An 18,468-nucleotide genomic window follows, 5' to 3' on the forward strand; every position below is an offset into this window, starting at 1 on the left:
CCCTTACCGCTGAAGCAGGCGGTAAGCGATTGCTGGATTACATGCCCCAAAGCAAGCATGGGGCTATTATTTGGACGACACGTGATCGCAAGGTGGCCACAACGGTTGCTCGAGAGAATATAGTACCGGTACCGGAGATGGATGAGTCAGGGGCCTCAGAGATCATGCGGAAGTATCTGGCGATTTCTGCTTTAACTAAAGATGATGAATCTTCTTTGTCAACTTTGCTGCAGGAGCTTACCTATCTTCCACTGGCAATTGCTCAAGCCGCGGCATACATCAACGAGATGAAAATATCTCTTACAGAGTATAAAAAACTCTTATCCGACCAGAACAATGCGATTGAGCTTCTGAGTGAAGATTTCGAAGACGGCGGCAGATATAACGATATTGAGAATGCCGTGGCCAAGACATGGCTTATTTCGTTCGAACAGATCCGTCGCCGCAGTTCTCTTGCCTTTGAACATCTGGCGTTTATGGCCTGTGTGGACCCGAAGAATATCCCTCAATCACTTTTGCCAGATTCTGAGGGATTGTCGCGGAAGAAGAAGACTGACGCGATCGGGATCTTAGACGCATTTTCATTTATCGCAAAACGTACGGATGGATTGGCATTTGACATGCATCGTCTGGTCCATCTGGCCATGCGAGGGTGGCTTAAAAGAGGCAAACAACTGTCTGACTGGGATCGAAAAGCAGTCCTACGACTCAGTGACTTGTTATCAAATGTCAGCCAGACAAATCGAACATTGTGGCGGGTATACATACCGCATGCACAATACGCTGTGAATAGAAAGAACAACAGCTGTGAGGATGTTATTAACCTTGCACAGAACTGTGGGCTCTGCTTGTACTACGACGGACGATACTTTGAAGCAGAGAAACTGTATCAAAAGGTTCTTACTTATCGGGAGAGAATGCTGGGGCGTGAGCATCCAGACACACTCACCAGCGTCAACAACCTTGGTTGGGTCCTTTCCTACCAGGGCAAATATGAAGAGGCAGAAGTCATGTACCGACGAGCATTACAAGGCCGAGAGAAGTTGCTGGGGCCCGAGCATCCAGACACACTCGCCAGCGTTAACAACTTTGGTTTAGTCCTTTACAACCAGGGCAAATATAAAGAGGCAGAAGCCATGCACCGACGAGATTTAGAAGGGTGTGAGAAGGTGCTGGGGCGCGAGCATCCAGACACACTCACCAGCGTCAACAACCTTGGTTGGGTCCTTTTCTGCCAGGGCAAAGATAAAGAGGCAGAAGCCTTGCAGCGACGAGCATTACATGGCCGAGAGAAGGTGCTGGGGCCCGAGCATCCAGACACACTCGACAGCGTTAACAACTTTGGTTTATTCTTTTCCAACCAGAGCAAATATGAAGAGGCAGAAGCCATGCACCGACGAGCATTACATGGCCGAGAGAAGGTGCTGGGGACCGAGCATCCACACACACTCGACAGCGTTAACAACTTTGGTATATTCTTTTCCAACCAGAGCAAATATGAAGAGGCAGAAGCCATGCACCGACGAGCATTACATGGCCGAGAGAGGGTGCTGGGGCCCAAGCATCCAGACACACTCACCAGCGTCAACACTCTTGGTTCAGTTCTTTTCAACCGGGGCAAATATGAAGAGGCAGAAGCTATGCACCGACGAGCATTACAAGGCCGAGAGAAGGTGCTGGGGCCCGAGCATCCAGACACACTCACCAGCGTCAGCCAACTTGGTTCAGTTCTTTCCAAACAGGGCAGATATGAAGAGACAGAAGCCATGCACCAACGAGTATTACAAGACCGAGAGAAGGTGCTGGGCCTTGCGCATCCAGAAACACTCACCACTGTCGATAACCTTGGTTGGGTTCTTTCCAACCAGGGCAAATATGAAGAGGCAGAAGCTATGCCCCGACGAGCATTACAAGGCCGAGAGAAGGTGCTGGGACCCGAGCATCCAGACACAATCACCAGCTTCAATGACCTTCGTCATGTTATTCCGCAGCAGAAGAGATATGAAAAGGAGGCCGCGCACTGACAACATTTCAGAGATTGTATTTTTGTGTATTCATATGACTCGCCCTTTTTAGCACTGTTCCGTTCGCATAAACTTGGTGTATTCGGCCGATTACTCTATCTTGGGTCCCTTTTAATTCACATACATATTTTCACAGTCAACTATCATTTCTCATTTTCCTTTCAACATCGTACCATACGTATGTACTCAGTTGCTAAAGACAAAGTTTTCGTATTACCTTCTCCTGATAACATGAAAATTACTAGCCTGACAGACGGCCTCCCGCTAGCGTTCCCGCTCTGGGACCATTAACAAAGAAGAACAGTGTTCGCAGCGGAAGCTGATTTAGCTAGGTTGTGTACAAAGCCAGCAAAAAAAGATCAAGCACTTCCAAGACTACCTTGCCTGTAACAAGAAGGGCTTGAAGAATACGATTCGCACTATAAAGTACTTGAGCATGGCGTTTGAAGATAATGAAAAGAAGTAATTGAGATAGGCCAAAATCTTTCTATGTAAATATTCTTTCCTATTCCAGAATCATGATATCTCCCCTCAGATCGCTAGAAACCAGAATTAGTAGCGTGCAGTGTACTGCAACGATCAGATAAGCTGCTGACCATTTGAAGTCTGCTATTTTTACGAGATACATGATTTCCTAGCAAGTCAACAGTGTTGATTTAGGCGAAGTCATCTTATTTGTTATTTATTTCGTGTTATATGTTTCCTGGTTTTTCGTCCCGCCGGTCCATAAGCTTAGTATGGAGCTGTAATTGGACGGAGTCATTTCACAAACTTAACACCATCGCAAGGATTACACCTTTTAGACGAGATGCGGGCCGTAGGCCGTCCTTTTTGGGCGTTTTGGGAAGAAGAACGGCTAGCGTCATCTACTGCTACCATTGTGATTGGGTTGGTCACGAGCTACAATACTACAGAGTTGTCACGGGTGGTTCCAAATGCTGCACTGAGTATAAGTATATGGTCGTTTCCCTGTCACTGGGCACTCTCTTGGACGGTTGTCATTCTCTTGACGGCTTATTACTCTGGTTGGGGTATCGTTGTGATGGTATTCTTGAAGTATTATCCGATGGGTACAGACCTTCCGGATACCGAAGTCACTACCTACACTCTTCGATTGTTTCAGCAACCCCGGGATGAAACAATACTAAGCCAATCCTGACACAGACCTGGGAGGTAATAGAGATGTATGTTATAAGATATATAATATCTGTATTATATAATAACTGTAAATATAGATATCTTTTTATATTATATATTATATATTTATAAGGGCTAAGGTGGTGAAATAGCGTGATGAACGAATAGCTCTCGCGAGGCCAAAGGTGCCAATCTATAGCCTTAAGGTGTTGTTGCTGATCTGCCTAGTCCGCGAGTCACCCGCCCCCTAAATGGGAGGTCGCGGTTTGCTCGCTTAGCTATCACGTGACTGATGCTTGAGGCCTACTATATAGATTTCCCTTCGCAACAATACGCGAAGGTTGGAAGGGTTGGTTCAGCCCTTACAATATTATTAGTTCTAGAAGAATTACAATTACTATTTAATAACTGATAGTAGTTAACTTACACAAATAATTCCTAATCTAACTTAACTAATACGTAATCTCATTTATAATATATTAATTAATAGAGATCTTAGTACTTCTTAAATAGCTAAGATAACTAATTATAGTAAGTAAGTTATCTTTTAACTATAATCTAATCTTTAACTTTTAGTAGTCTTAAAGCCTCTTTAGTTAAGGTTAGGTAATTCTAAAAAATAACTCTAGTAATATTAGAAGCTCTATATAATTATCTTCTTAAAAAGCTAGGTTTTATCTATATAAGTGTGGCGAATATTGCTGACATGATGTTCTGCCGTCCGTTTGTCTGGCCGCCTTCCTGGCCGCCTTAGCGGGAGAACTTCGTCCCCACCCATCTTGATGTCTTCCGTCTTCAACTAATTAATAGCATACTCATTCATGAATCGTTTGCCATGACAATAAGAGAGAATTAATCCAACTAGATAAATTTATAATATATATACCAAAATCTATTATAGGTAAAAAAGAAGAGTATAGAATCTGCAATATCTTTATACTATCACTTAGTATAATTATCCTACTGGTGTCGTTGTCTAGGCTTCTTTATTCATTAATTAACCTTCTTGCTAAATTCACCAGCTAAGAATAGTTTACTACTTTTACCAGACTAGATTTTTCTATAAATTACTATATGTAATTACAGTACACAGTAGTCTTACAGAATATTGTTGTTCCATTCAGGTTCCATGTTAGGTCTAGCGTGGTTTTATCTTGGGGTTGCAGAAACAATCAAAGAGTATAGGTAGTGGTGACACCAGTATCAGGAAGCCCTGTATGATGGCGAAAACCCACTGATTACGTCGACTAGTAGGACATGTTACTAGATTATCTTTCAGATTTTAGGCTGCCGGGATGACAGACTGTTGTTTCCAGATCGCACGATATATATCTTCGATGTTTGTACAGGCAATCTCGAATTCGGCTTGAACAACAAACATATTACAATTGTTTCCGAAACCCACTGCCAAGATGCTAGCGTCATTGTATTATTGAGCGGGCCGTATCAAAATTATGGGGTTGTCTAAGATTCTGTCTGTTAAGTACACGACTTTACTAGAATTGGAGCATCCCGCTCAATAGTCTACCTGAGCTAATATCTTGGCAGTAGCTCCGAAAAACATTCATGGTGTGTTTGTTGGTCAAGCCAATTTCGAGATCCTCTATATATATGTGGAAGTGACTTTGACGAAGATTTGAGAATAAATAAAAAGCCAATAAGAAAATAGCATCATGTTTTAAGAAATATCTCATCTCTGAGTACTCTTTATTGCGATATTTCAGAACACCGGCTGCGAAGCTACATCTGGGGTTTTGTTTCAGTCTTTCAACCTCTCTGCACCAAGGAAATCAGTCAATTTTTCGACCAGTTCAGTTGGGATATCGCGCGAGGTACTATCCAAGATGGATCGAAGTCCTTCTAGAGGCTGGGAGCGAAGTAGATGCTCCCAAGTTCTCTTTGCCTCTATTTTTGTCAGAAGTGTTTACCCAAGTATGATTCTAGGTCACGTACCATCTTTGCTTAGTTTACTTGATCGTTTATATGGCACATTATCTGGCCAAAAGTCAGGTTTCCTCCTTAGGGGAACCCTCTCACTCTGTTGATAAATCCAAGTCATCCAGTGAGATATCATATAGCGGTATTCCTCACGGGTGAAGAAGGTACAGCTCTTTTGTAGGAATTCTGACTCTTGTTCCGCTGAACTCGAGTTAGATTGGATACTTCTTTCGTTAAGTCCAGCCACAGAAGATTTGCATTGCTGCCGAGGGGTCATGGGACCATCGATACAGCTATAATTGTCTTCAATATAGTTGACATCGGTTGCGGGCATTGACACAGTTGTATTCTTGTTTGATAATCCTGATCAATTTAGCAATCAAAGCTCTTGAATACCTGAAAAATCTCACCTTCAGAATTATCGTCGCAAAAACGGGATACATTGACTTTCAAGACATATAGGCGCGAGTATACAAGTCTTGCTGTTTCGAGAGGTATGTTGCCTTCATGGTTGTCCTCTGATAGATATGAATCGATAGAACCACAAGCATCCAAAGCCAATTGCTGCAAGCTGACAGAGAACCACTGGAATGAAGTCCAAAAGACATCTATATGCTGGTGTCGCAGAGGCGAACATATCTGTTGATCCATGTGATACAGAAGCCCGTAGAGGGCGTGAATGCCCCATGCAACATATCCTACCTTCCAAAGCCATTCTGTGGTGAGAAGTTTCAAGCAAGCAGATGTGGAATATAATACGTGCATTAATTCCATGCTATCCCTTCCGCTGGAAGAATCGATCCTCAATATGAGGAAAGATATGTCCATGATAAAAAAGGATGTTGACACACACGGTGGAAGAAGCTGTCCATATGCCATTTCATGTCTTTCGCCGATGCACCTCCAACTTGCGTAAGTTTTCAAGAAGCTAGATGAGCCGGATATCGAAGGTAGCTTGATCTCACGCAGGCATGAGTTTGCTAATCGCAATAGATCATCCGGCATAGAGGACGGCGGCTCCTCAACAGTCACGGAGAGAAGATATGAAAAGATCGCAATGATTTGAGCTTCAGCTTCTAAAGCTCCTTGTCCCCGGATAGCGTAGTGCAATCTTGCCAATGTTACACTATCCCTACCAACATGGACTTCACTTAGGTTCGAATTAGTTGATAGGCAGATTCTAATTATGAGCCCTGCAACAAAGTCTGATGGATTATCACTCTCAAGAAGATTATGCGAACAGTCGGATATCAAAGTATAATCGAGATACGGCGGGACTGCTTGTGGCCCTGAAAGTCGTTTTGCCAGAACTGTGTACCACTTGAGACCCAAGTATTGGGCTTGCGACTCAAGATATCTGTATATTTAGACTTTATATATAATTGCGACTGAGATAGTGACTTACACTGGTCTTGAAGTAGTTTCGGCCATTTTATTTAATATCAATTGAGTTAATTGTTCTTGTCAACTTCCAAAGAGATGCTCAGTCCTGAGAAAGACTGATAAATCAGATTAACCTGGTGTTATCACTATACTCGATGGGCACATCCAGCTTAAGTATGCAGCTTGTATCAGTGCAGATTGGACTAGACTTGGGTAAGCTTCTTACTTTTAGGCTATTCAAATGTTGTCTTAAGTGTGTCGGTCCATATACAGTATCCACTTTTATTGGCTGGCACACAAAGTTGCTTCGCCCAGCTGTACAGTTCTTGATAATCCCAATGTACAGTACAGTACCCTACTTCGAATCCCACTTTGTTTGTTTTCCGTATAATTCACCAACTAAGCGTTAAGCACCACTTAAACCCGACAAGTACCAGTAAGAAAATGGTGCCGCATCATCAAGCACATATATTTGTGGAAATATTCGTTGCAGAAGGCAGTCTAGTGTATCCAAACCATCTTTCATATCTTATAAGAACCCTTTGGGAACCAGCCAGCTGAGCTTTAGACATAACACACCCTCCAGTCAAGTAAGAGCTGTGATCCAAGGGCAATCACAACTTAACGTGCCATTACAGTTAGACACAAACAGGTCTGAACAATAACATTAGAACAGAACTCGCAATTAATATCTAGTACTTAGCCCCTACCGAAAAAGAAATACACCCACCCAGTGGAATCTCAACAAGGCCTCCATCAGAAAGTACGCACGAGTTGCTCAAAACTCCGGAGTCTGCGTGATAATTACGTCGATAATAGTTACTGTTACAGATGATTGGGCAATTGCCCTGTCTAACCTGGATACTACAAAGCTACAACCGAACCCTTAGCTGATTATTGCTCCTATTAAGTTATACAGTATACTGATCTGATATGACTACTTTCAACGATAAGGAACAAATTCTTTAATATAAATACGAGTCGTAGGATGAACCGCCGTCACCGATCTTACAAAAAGCACAAGCTAGATTTACAAAGAATCAACAAGACGAGCTGGCTGAAAGGTGAGGGCGAAAAGTAATCAAGCACGTGCCCGATATCCAGAACAGAAATCATAAATACAGAACCCAGACAAATATTGCAACATCCCAGAGAACTTTTGTTCATATCAGAGAAGTTCCAGAAGAAAGATACAGCCCAAACAATAAAGTTAGGTGCTTCAAAGACAGTATCAAGTACTTGCATCTGTGTTTTGTCCGGCAAGTATCTCTTGAACCTCGAAATGCCCATTTTGAACAGCATATCCCATTGCAGTGCGGTGATAAGGGTCAAGATAATCGTGTACTGAGCCCTTATCTAGAAGGAACGTTACTATACTCACTGAGCCGCAGCTTGCCGCGTAGTGTAAAGGAGTTCCTAGGCCATTTCGTTCATTCATGAGGTAATTCGGCGATCCTGCGTCTAAAAGTTTGTTGATTTGCGACTTGTTGTAAACTGGGTCTTGGTTATAGATAAACTGTAGAACCACCAGGTTATCATCTGCTGTTCGCATGGCAGCATAATGTAAAAGTTGCCCATGGTAGATTTGACCTCCTTTATTGAAAAGGAGTTTAATGATCTCAAAAGGAGCGTCTCTAACAGCGTAAGAGAGTGGTGTACAGTCACGTATACGACATCTCTTGTTGGGATCCGCGCCGTGTTTCATAAACCATTCGAGGAGTTTCTTATCTTCGAATGTATAACTGGTATAGCTATCAGTCGAGACGAAATATCACAAAGTTACTGCTAGACTAACACTAATGCTGATGGAACGGAATCGTTCACATCTGTGTTGATATCCCAGCCACGAGACACGAGACACTGCAGCGAACAGCACTTATTCGCATTCTCTCTGCCTTCCGAACAGTCTCCACCGACGCCCTGGAAGTCGAATCTCACACGCTGCCTACTCGCCTGCGCCTGAAGCTGCGAGCACAGATTACAGCAGCCCGGTTCAGTATCCTACCGGATGATCATCCAGTGCGAGGAATCATGAAATGAGCCATGGAATACAGTATGTATATTTATAATATGGCACGTTATCTACTAGCAGAGACAATGTAAACAATAGACTTGAGGCGCCTGCAGGCCCTTGAGACTATTGACCCAAGACCACTAGTACCGTGGCGGGAGCAACTCTTTGTCAAGATTAATATTGAGTCCGACTGAGAGAAAGTGCAGGCCAGAGTACTGGTAAGATAAAGATCAGTAACTAGTATTACAGTCTTCTCAGATGCCTTAGGAAAGCAGAATTAACTGGGTACAGCAGCAGTAGCTCTGGACTATAATCTATAGGTCCTATAATCTCGACAAATCAGCATTGGCTTGATGGAGTACTGGTCAGTCTATGTAGTCAAGCTTATGGCAATCTACTATGCTATTGGACTAGTTTTCCAACTAGCATAGAGAGACCAAGGGGACTCTATAATAAATCAATAACTAGTAATATTCCTCAGTAATAGTATGTCTGCCCTGCAGGTAATCAGAAACTTATAGAATAAATCAGACTAGTGTATTATCAAGGCTATTTACCACTCAGCTGGCGAGCTGAAAGCCTGAGGTATTCCATTGCGACTGCAATGGGTGCCGGGCCACTGCGGGGACCCTGGAAACAAGGCGGCCGACCGGCTAGCTAAGGACGCAGTGGGTACAGGAAAGAAGTACCCCTTCAAATATCTTCTCTTATGGGAGAAAGAATATATATATAGAAGAATCTACCAAGAGTAGGAATAAGAATGGAGGACCTTGAAAAATAGAGAATACCTGCGCCACATTGACCAAGGCCTGCCATCTAGCAGATCTCATCATCTATACAGCTCACTTCCGCGGAATTGAGTATATCTACTTACACAGCTCCGTACAGGCTATTCATAGCTGACAATATATAGCAAATAATATAGGTTCCGGGCAGACGAGCGGTACAAGTATAGAGCCACTGAAACAGTAGTACACATACTTATCGACTGCCCGCGGCTGAGCGCTATACATTAAATACTGTGGCAGAAGATTGGAGGAGCCTTAAATAACATATCAGATATACTAGAAGGAGTAGGTCAAGGTAGGGAAGGTAGGCTATAAGATATCCCGCCGGACAGTAGTGTTCTTGGGGCAGTTCTGGACTTCGCGGAGGCATCGCAGAGATTTTAAAGTCGCGCGCCACGAGGGTGGTAGAATATAACCCTAGGCACCGGCTTATACAGGCCTTGACGAGGCTCCAAGTTCGTCAGAAAAGTAATAGTTCACGTTCAAAGATGTACATAGAGAGTATAGATAGTGGATCCTGCATGTCGCCTTAGGCGAGGGGTCAGCGTATGAATCATCATCATCATCATCAACTGTACTGTGGAGTTAAGTAAACGAGATTCACAGTTTTTATATATATTCACATATTTTCCGCAGACCATACTCTGGTAATCTCTCACGGAGGGCAATCATTCTATTTAATCCCATCTTCAACAATTCGGATTCCATGTAAGTCTCACCCGACAAGTAAAGCTTTAGAGACAGTGAACATTACAGTAGCTCCCAATACTATTTTTTATATATCACCACACCCCCTACTTGATGTTTGTAAATCTCAATCCATTAGTTATATATACTACTCGAATGTAACTTTACGCCAGCATGACTTGAGAGATGGAGCGGCCTCTTGTACATGTCGAAACTACTACAGAATTCAAAAAATTCGTTTCTCAGATCTCTAAAGAGACTTGCGAGCATTATGCTCGTCCTAAAAATTATTCTAAGGTTCTGGCTGCTGTTCCACCAGCACTCTTCTGCGAGGAACTTTTGACAAGGCTTAAGGATGAATATCTGTCTCAAGTAAGCCCCATACTCTAAGTAATCTTGGATTTACCTCAGTCTTATACTGTACCAGACAGAACATCTCGCAAAGCCAATTTCGTTCCTACTAGAAGATGGGAAGTTCTCCCTTGCAGGCTGTCAATTTGTAATTATTATCCCACTTGCTACTTTGTCTATTGAATCTCAAATCCAGATCAGAAGCCGATGCAGAGAAGATAAACTGCTTTCTTTATCTCAAGTCTGGTTCCCAGGTGATATAATCGTTGTTTCAAGCGGCTATACACTTTCCTTTGAATCAAGTTTGGATGAGAGGTGCTGGTTTCTGTTTCTGTACCATAAATAAAATCTTGACAAGACTAGTGATCATGTGTATCGTCTGCTTCTTGACGAGCAAAGAAATACAATGATAATTCTACCAATCGCTGTGGGGTAATGCATGCGGCACTTATATTTGCGTCAGGATCTTCCTCTACTGCTTGTGAGGCGACTGTCATGCTCTGGGAGGTTCTTTGTGGTTGCTCAGGTATATTACTGTTGTTAAAGTCCCTGAGCATGTTACCTCCTGCTTCTTGAACAGGTGTCTGTGATCTACGTGCGACAGTATTTGCACCAGGAGGCTCGGAGGTATTGAAAGGATTTCCGGTGAAAGAAGAGCGTCCTTGCGTGGTAGGAACTTCATTGGATGTATGCCGACTGAACTCTCCAAGCTCACTGGTGTGTCCCAATTCCGAGTTTAGCTCATGGGCTGAGTTCGAGTCGATTTCGGGGCTTGTATTCGTCTCACTATCCAAATCGCCTGGTGCTTGTTGTAAGCTTTTCCAGTTTTTCGAGCTGGATACATCGGTCGGATATGGTAAAGCTCCGGCCACAACCGAAATCAGCATATCATCCGATGCGATGCCCAAATCTTGACATATTATTAGCTAAGCTCAAGCTCAGCTGAGACACATTACCTCCTCTCAAATCAGCATATATCTGATTTCCTTTTGAAAATAGATCTCCACTGCGGTAGAACTTGGTCATGGCATTCCAAGCATTTTCAAGGGGTTGCGCAACCTCAACCTGAGGTAAAGTATGCATGAAGGCATTGATCGCCTCGAATTCGATCCATGTCCAGCATTTTCTCTCATATCTGTTCATTTAGCTAGATTCTCATATTGCGGATATCTAATCCATGTGTTCTTACCTATTGATATCGATATTTGGTAAACTCAGAACATATGCATTAGGGTGTAATTGACTCCATTTCCATCCGTAGCCGGCATAAAGCGAAATCTGAGACTTCTTGGTCTTCAGCATTTCTCTCTTCATTTGAGGATACAAGCACTTGCAAAGACTGTCAACAGAATCGCGGGCATAGCTAGATGCCTTTTTTGCTTGATGATCTGCTCTCTTACGCCTTCTTCTCTGTGTCTGATTATTGACCCTTTGGCGTTCAACCTCTTCAGATAACATGACCAACAGAACCCTGCGCTTGGTGGAGTCAATTTGATCTGCTCTCTGTAACTCGTTTATACAGCGCCTCGTAGGTTCCTTATCAGGTAGCCCGAGCCAGAATAGAATAGGATACTTGCACCATAATTCGGCACAGGTTTTCAGGCTTTGAACATATTCTTTATCAAGCTTCCATCGTTTTGTCACAGCCGTGAGGCTTTCTACCTGCTTGGTGGACAATGGTCCATCAGCTGACTGGAAATCACGGTAGAAATTCATACATTCAGTCTCGTTCTCAGTAGGTGTATTTCGTCTCTGTACCACATCGGAGAAGAGCTGCCGTAGAGATATGAGCGGATCTGAGGCTTGTCTAATCTCACGAATCCGGTCACTTATATCCTATCAAGTGTTAGACTAGATGAAGACTCTAGGTCAGAGAGCTTACATTATCTCCATTAATTCGAAGAAGACTTTCCAAACGCTGCAAGCAGCGTTTGACTTCACATCTTAGTTCAGTCATTTGTGTTGGAGTAGAAGTAACGACAGGGTAAATAAAAAATGTTATATTATGCGGAGCCGGGACGGCTTTGGAATATAAAGCAATACGAGAAAAGTTTCCACCCTGACAATTTCAAGGACAGTCAGGTTGCCCGCAGCATAACAGTAAACATCATGGAAAAAGATTGAGACTATGTTCTACTTTGAGCCTCTCCCATGCTGCCACTAGAATCAGATTCGTGGCTTGCATATTTCTAGTTATGTGATCCTTCTCTTCTTGCGTTGTTCATCCTCAACAAGGGGCTCATCTGTGTCAGTCATGACGCTTGCACATCGCTTAGGGGTATGCAGCTCGATTGGTACGACAAAAGACCACTTCAGACGTGCAACAAACTTGTGTCCCTCTACTGTAAGACAAGTCTCGTTTCGACTAAAATCGACCTCTTCATTTGTTCCAAGCCATTCATATTCCAAAATTAGTATCTTGTTGTCCTGCTCGGCCACAATAGTGCGCCCTCCAGAGTGCATGATAAAGGAACCGGTGTTGTTCGTTGGTGTTATTTCTGATGCTAGGCTGCTGATGGTATCATAAGGAGTTGCTTCACGACTGTCGGTCTTGGTCTGGTCGCTTTGACCAGAACCATCGGCTTGTAAGGTGTTACAGGGGGTATTCGGAATGGTTTTTAGACCATCGAACGTCGGGCTATCGTACATGTCTACGAATACAACCAGGTTAGTGTATCCAAGCACCAAGAGGAAAAGTGCCTTACCGCCTGTAGCCTGTTCCGTCTTATTCATAGACGAAGCTGAGAACGATGAGCTCTTGATTGTGCCAGTTAGAACAATACCATGTTGGTCGAAATCTATGGTTTTATCTCGAACTCCAACATCGGCTGTTTGATTATCGGAAAGTGATTTTGAGGCAGCATCTGGGGAATCATCAAGCACCAAGATAGGATCATCTTCTGTTCCTAATGGTAGATCCGGTTAGCTATGCAAGTGTTGCCAGAACGCAGAACCGTACCAGAATTGACTATTCCAGTCATATTCATGAATCATATGGCTGTGATAATAGGTGGATGTATGTTCGGATTCTATCAGATTGCTTTGAATTGTTCTGCTTTGAAGCCCAAGGAAACTCGTCTATAAGTAATGGTCTACACGATGCTCTGTGCATCAATATTTTGACGGACTCTCGTTAGCTGGTAGACGAACTCGCGCTAAGAAGGACACTTGATCAGTCCTCTCATTCCACCTCGTATAATCCTTGTTAGCTTGTATTGTCACAATCTGCAATCGCAGATTGTGGCCGCCTGTTGATTGTAGGCAGGCCTTCTCCGGTGAAGTTCACTACCGCTTCTAGCCTAATTAGGATCATACTGCCTGAACCATTTTGCTTTCTATGATGTGAATCACAGCCTGACTACCACTCAGCTTGAATATAGTTGCGCTAGCCTAGTTCTGGTGCTACCCAAGCACGCTCTCCGTCTTTCACATCAATGTACGTGCGATGCGGCTCTGATAGATTGATATCCTGCAGGGTTTTGACCTCAACAAATACTCTATTATGACTACTCTGAACAAATTCCTAACACTTGAAGCTCTACAAAGCTTCCGGAACTGGAATCACTACCTACACTTTTTGATTGTTTTAGTAATCTTAAAATAAAACCACACTAGACCTAATCCAGAACCGGATGGAATAACAATACTTTATACTATAACAGTGCTGTAATAATATCTACTAAAAATAATGATTTTTTTCAAAATAAGCAAACTGGCTGTGATTACTACGGGGAAAGAAATTAGCAATTACGGGATGGTTTTTGTTATGAGTAATAGTTTATAGGTTGCACAACCCAGATCCTTTCCAAATTCAAGAATAAAAGATTAGAGTATAGTATCAAGATATTTTGTTACTCAACATTAAGTGGGAGGATTAGAACGCCCTGCTTGTTACCCTATGGGCAAGTATAGTACTCTTAATAGTAAAATATAAAAAAGAACAATAATGAAGAGAAATTTTGAATCTGCTAAATCTTCCTTAACTTTAATACTTCCCGTACTTACAGTGTCATGGGTATCCCTGTAACCGTGTCGTGCTGCCGATGGCTTGCCCAAACATTCTCCATGTAATGGTCGTGACGTCAATGACTTGAGTTTTTCTAGTACCTAATCCCTAGAACTTTGCTATGACTCTGGGATAGCAAGGATTAGTCTTGGGAATCAATGAAGTGCTACTATTCTATATGTTATGGGATGAACTTAGCTTGATCCTAACCTAAGCATGCCGTACGAACAAGAAGGAATAGTTAGAGAACAGAAAGGTTGCGGTAGGTCCGGTAGGAAGAGAAAGAGGCTGCAGTCACGTGCAGCAAATATTGCGGGTCTGTCCCGTAACACTATACCTGACTGACCTACTTTTCCCTTAATAATTCTGTCTTTTCTTATCTATGTATTATATCTTTGATTATTCTTTTACTTACTTGTACTTTCACCCTACTTTCACCTCCCTTCCACACACAAATTGTATGTAAGAGTAAAAGCTTAGTGAAAGTTATTTTAAACCTTCCAAAATCCAACAGTATATTATGAGTTGTTAATATGATAAATTTAGGTTGGATCTGAAAATGTGATATACTCTACTACTAAACTATTTAACAAACAATTTCTTATTTCTTATAAATTTGTACTTAATTAATGGACTATGTCAAGGTGAGGGCTGGCGGGAGTGGTAGGACTAGCAGTTTTGACTAACAGGTTTTTTAAACAATATTTTTCTTAATTCTTCAACTAGCTACTGGATTAAGTTGTTCTCAGGTTTCTAGACAAGACGTAGCTCGAAGAGCTACAAAAGGTTCAGGAGTAAGCGAACAGATAAGCGGGTTGTGCGTCACGTGTAGGACGGTTAAGGGAGACAGTAAGGTCGGCCGGGTCTGTTTCAAGTCAAAGTATCTTTTAACAAACAGGCTTACAACTCTAGTACAGCCTGCTTGATAAGATAATCATACTCAATAATGTATTTCTTGGTCAAGCTAATGCTGAGATCTACTCAATGTTGCGATCACCATAAAGATGTTCTTGATGTTCACATACATGCCTTGCACGACTCTTGACGCGTAGGAAATCCCAGATTGAAGCTCCTTAGAAACTAGTTTTTCACGAGAAAAAAGGGGCTCTGTTGATGGCCTAGGATCAGTACGTGGTGGATTCGGGGTCATAAGTATTTTGGACCTTTGCATGGCCTAGTTTCGGAATAGTGTAAAACTAGAACATGAACAGAAGAACATCAACAGAACATCAACAGAACATCAACAGAACATCAACAGAACATCAACAGAACATCAACAGAACATCAACAGAACATCAACAGAACAAGCCACAAGATCGAAGAAAGCATTCTAAAGCTCCATCTGCTTTTCCAAAGATGCAATCAATGGAGATACCAGAACTGGTTATCTGCCGCAAGCATTCCCAAATACCACATCCCAAGCAGCACTGTTAGTCTCGGCTCTGAAGCAGTACCCTTAGCTGTCCAGGGAATGGACGTTGAGAGCTCCAAGTTTCCATCCTCATCGAGCCTTCGGATAGCGACAAGTTCACGATCTGTTATGATATAGCCGTAGCGCGCATGATGTTGCCTCATGTAGTAGTTGACTTGGGATAAGGCCTGTTTGAATTCCTCGCGCGAACTGGGGGCTGGATGGTTCCTCAGGCCAAGGGACCATTTGAACGAAGGTTTAGCCTCACCTGGAACGCGGTTCGGTCTATTCATGGAATTAAGATTTGGATCAAAGAAGGCAAAGTCGGGAGTGAAGCCACCAGGAGTTGCAGCCATCTGACCAACGTCGTAGTTTATAATTGTGAGATTGGCCAGCTGTTGAGTAGACTGCAAATGCGAAAACCCGCAGCGAAGGGCACGTGTAATCCGGTTGCTTAAATAGGCGTCAATACGGGATCGAACTGCAGCTTCGGAGTTTATTGACCGCGGAGGAGAATCTTGAAATGGTTCATCAGGAATTTGTGCGGCAGCTAAAAGAGGACCGAATTGTTCCTGGATAGAGGCGAGGTTGAATCCAGCCCAGTGGCCCACATTGTTGATATCAGCAGCCCTGTAATTATCATTTTGTGTATTCTGTGGTGACTGCCCTTGAGCGATGATAGGCAGCGGAGGAGGACCATGTTGTAAGTACGACATGAGACTAACTTGGGCCGCCATGATATACAAATAATGATGCTGTCAAAGTTTTGATCGTGATAAATAATAGTATTAAAATGATAGCAAGACTATCCCTCGCATCTGAAATCAGTGTTCTTAGATTGCAGGTAGAATTCCGTCCTTTATATACAAAATAGGACATCCTTTTGATCTTTGTCAAAGGTACTACACGCGGACCATGAGAACGAACTTGCAGTAGCCTGGTGCAGATTTCTGTTTAATAGACGCTTAGGAACAACCAAATGTTTTCTCGTGAATAGTTTTGGTCCAAATTGATTTCATGGGTGCTTAGAAAAGCTAAAAAGTTAATGGTTTCAGCCTTGGACCGCAATAATCGAAAGATCGGATTTGTTCTCTTGAGTAAATTCAAGTCGAGATGGACTGCTTAGCAGTCCATCTCGACAGGGATTGCCTGATTAATATAGCAAGATATCTAATGGATTGGCTCGGATTCCGTGTTTCCAACCTTTCCACTCACCAAACCCCACTTTACGATCTTCCCATCGTTTCTCTCATTCTCATGGGCGCTTACTATATATGTATTGTTTCAGCCACGGGGCGCAATATTCAGAGGATTAGCTTGAAATTCCAGCTAGGGTGAGCTAATACGGAGCATCAAAAAGAAGAGTCGCACGTGTCGCATGCAAAACCTCGACTTGTAAGGGGCTACTTATGCCTCAGGCATTGAGGATAACATAAGAACTTAAACAGGGGCGGACGAACATTCTTCTATCCTCAACTATCCAAGTCGCTAATCCAACCAAAACAACTCACAGTCGACCCTCATCTTTCACTTACTTTACAAATTTCACATAGGCATCATGTCTACTGAGATTGATCTGAAACCATTTGAGGTGGAATTCCTTGAAACATTGAAGAAGAGCAAATACTCAGTAGTTTTCAAAGTCCACTTCCGGAAAAGATTATGTGTGATGAAAGTGGTAAGTATAGATGTTCTTGTTACATTACTGGCCCATTGCTGATAAATGAAGTATCACGATAGGGAGCCCTCTGAGTTGGATCCCCGTGACCGCGAAGTCAATCTCTTTATTTCCGAGTCTACCGCATACCATCGATTGAAATCGAAGGGCTTCTGCGAGAGGGGAGTTATCCCAGATTTTTACGGAACAATTAGAAAGATCCAACCGGCTGCTTGGCCAAACCTTGACATGTTTCTTGACGACAAACTACCGCCCAATGCCATACTTATTGAGTATATTCAAGACCTGCAGCAAATAGGCCTATCCAACTTTTCAGAAGAACGCCTGGCTAAATTTCGCGAGATTCTCGGCGATTTTCACAGGGCAAAAGTTCTCCACGGTGATCCTAAGCCCCGCAATATGATGGTATCCTTAGCATGCAAGAGGATAGTCTGGATAGATTTTGATTCTGCCCAAACTTTCTCTGAGGGTGATCTTTCGCCAAGACAAGAGAAATGGATCAAAGAAGAGGTGGAAATGGTAGACTATTTTGTTAACGCCTTGGTAAGTTCTGAGTAATTTAGCTACAGCTTTTGCTGACTGTCAAACAGGCACAAGATTTTAAAGAAGGCAAGCTCAATCGCACAATATCGTATTATTTCGACTGGTACGTGTAGGCGTAAAGACCTGGCTGGATTATGGTAATTTTGTACTCAATATAAAACCTTGATGCTTAAGATATGTTCATTTCATACTCAGGGAGTAATTCTGATTCGGTCTCCCATACTAGATTATTTTTCTTCTAGTAAATCTAACCTTCAGTCTCGTCACTAGATTACTATTCAAATTGACACGGAATTCTTATGGTCCAAATACATTGCGAACATACAAGACTCAGTGCAAACTAGGCTATTCGTACGCTGATCAGTAAAGCCAGGTTTCAGCAATGCTTGGAGCTGGCCGACATACGCTAGTATGTGAGATAGGAATGATTGGCTAATATTATTTTATTTGGGACTTCCTATGTCTGTGCGCAGCCTGCAGTAGGTATGGATGATTTATTTGATTGAAT

At 42.7% G+C, this 18,468-nt stretch overlaps 7 protein-coding genes across 7 annotated transcripts; 2 read left to right on the top strand and 5 right to left on the bottom strand.

Moving 5' to 3' along the window:
- The first annotated feature begins 26 nt into the window (after positions 1-26).
- On the top strand, positions 27-2,421 carry BP01DRAFT_338074 (TPR-like protein). The gene has a single exon (XM_025573315.1). It carries the CDS (start codon positions 42-44, stop codon positions 2,022-2,024), a length of 1,983 nt encoding a protein of 660 aa, XP_025432565.1. The 5' UTR covers positions 27-41; the 3' UTR covers positions 2,025-2,421.
- A 2,499-nt stretch (positions 2,422-4,920) lies between these two features.
- BP01DRAFT_422542 (uncharacterized protein) lies at positions 4,921-6,610 on the bottom strand (the record flags this gene model as incomplete). The annotated part of the gene is made up of 4 exons (XM_025579580.1): positions 6,505-6,610; positions 5,510-6,456; positions 5,115-5,462; positions 4,921-5,066 (listed from the first exon to the last, which is right to left on the bottom strand). Exons 1-4 carry the CDS (start codon positions 6,528-6,530, stop codon positions 4,921-4,923), a joined length of 1,467 nt encoding a protein of 488 aa, XP_025432566.1. The 5' UTR covers positions 6,531-6,610.
- A 1,103-nt stretch (positions 6,611-7,713) lies between these two features.
- BP01DRAFT_293501 (ankyrin repeat domain-containing protein) lies at positions 7,714-8,351 on the bottom strand (the record flags this gene model as incomplete). Its single annotated transcript, XM_025571737.1, has 2 exons — positions 7,714-8,224; positions 8,278-8,351. Coding segments are annotated over 2 exons (585 nt in total), but the record flags the coding sequence as incomplete, so codon positions are not given.
- Positions 8,352-10,681: 2,330 nt separating this feature from the next.
- Positions 10,682-12,279, bottom strand: BP01DRAFT_364752 (uncharacterized protein; the record flags this gene model as incomplete). Its single annotated transcript, XM_025576334.1, has 4 exons — positions 10,682-11,232; positions 11,279-11,457; positions 11,512-12,158; positions 12,205-12,279. 4 exons carry the CDS (start codon positions 12,277-12,279, stop codon positions 10,682-10,684), a joined length of 1,452 nt encoding a protein of 483 aa, XP_025432568.1.
- Positions 12,280-12,437: 158 nt separating this feature from the next.
- On the bottom strand, positions 12,438-13,201 carry BP01DRAFT_355582 (uncharacterized protein). The gene is made up of 2 exons (XM_025574729.1): positions 13,028-13,201; positions 12,438-12,973 (listed from the first exon to the last, which is right to left on the bottom strand). The coding sequence occupies exon 2, from the start codon at positions 12,969-12,971 to the stop codon at positions 12,516-12,518; it is 456 nt and encodes a 151-aa protein (XP_025432569.1). The 5' UTR covers positions 12,972-12,973; positions 13,028-13,201; the 3' UTR covers positions 12,438-12,515.
- A 2,139-nt stretch (positions 13,202-15,340) lies between these two features.
- On the bottom strand, positions 15,341-16,554 carry BP01DRAFT_355583 (uncharacterized protein). Its single transcript, XM_025574730.1, has one exon. It carries the CDS (start codon positions 16,474-16,476, stop codon positions 15,691-15,693), a length of 786 nt encoding a protein of 261 aa, XP_025432570.1. The 5' UTR covers positions 16,477-16,554; the 3' UTR covers positions 15,341-15,690.
- A 415-nt stretch (positions 16,555-16,969) lies between these two features.
- BP01DRAFT_355584 (uncharacterized protein) lies at positions 16,970-18,155 on the top strand. The gene is made up of 3 exons (XM_025574731.1): positions 16,970-17,417; positions 17,469-17,960; positions 18,008-18,155. The coding sequence occupies exons 1-3, from the start codon at positions 17,298-17,300 to the stop codon at positions 18,071-18,073; spliced, it is 678 nt and encodes a 225-aa protein (XP_025432571.1). The 5' UTR covers positions 16,970-17,297; the 3' UTR covers positions 18,074-18,155.
- Positions 18,156-18,468: the final 313 nt, after the last annotated feature.

Source organism: Aspergillus saccharolyticus (assembly GCF_003184585.1).
Source record: "Aspergillus saccharolyticus JOP 1030-1 unplaced genomic scaffold BP01scaffold_10, whole genome shotgun sequence".
In the NCBI taxonomy this organism is placed as follows: Eukaryota; Fungi; Ascomycota; class Eurotiomycetes; order Eurotiales; family Aspergillaceae; genus Aspergillus; species Aspergillus saccharolyticus.

Excerpts from the sequence above, each read along its gene's own strand:
- BP01DRAFT_338074 (XM_025573315.1), top strand. The coding sequence starts at position 42 with ATGCCCCAAAGCAAGCATGGGGCTATTATTTGGACGACACGTGATCGC.
- BP01DRAFT_355582 (XM_025574729.1), bottom strand. The coding sequence starts at position 12,971 with ATGTACGATAGCCCGACGTTCGATGGTCTAAAAACCATTCCGAATACC.
- BP01DRAFT_355583 (XM_025574730.1), bottom strand. The coding sequence starts at position 16,476 with ATGGCGGCCCAAGTTAGTCTCATGTCGTACTTACAACATGGTCCTCCT.
- BP01DRAFT_355584 (XM_025574731.1), top strand. The coding sequence starts at position 17,298 with ATGTCTACTGAGATTGATCTGAAACCATTTGAGGTGGAATTCCTTGAA. Across the intron at positions 17,418-17,468 it reads GATTATGTGTGATGAAAGTG|TATCACGATAGGGAGCCCTC; the intron begins GTAAGTATAGAT and ends TGATAAATGAAG. Across the intron at positions 17,961-18,007 it reads ACTATTTTGTTAACGCCTTG|GCACAAGATTTTAAAGAAGG; the intron begins GTAAGTTCTGAG and ends ACTGTCAAACAG.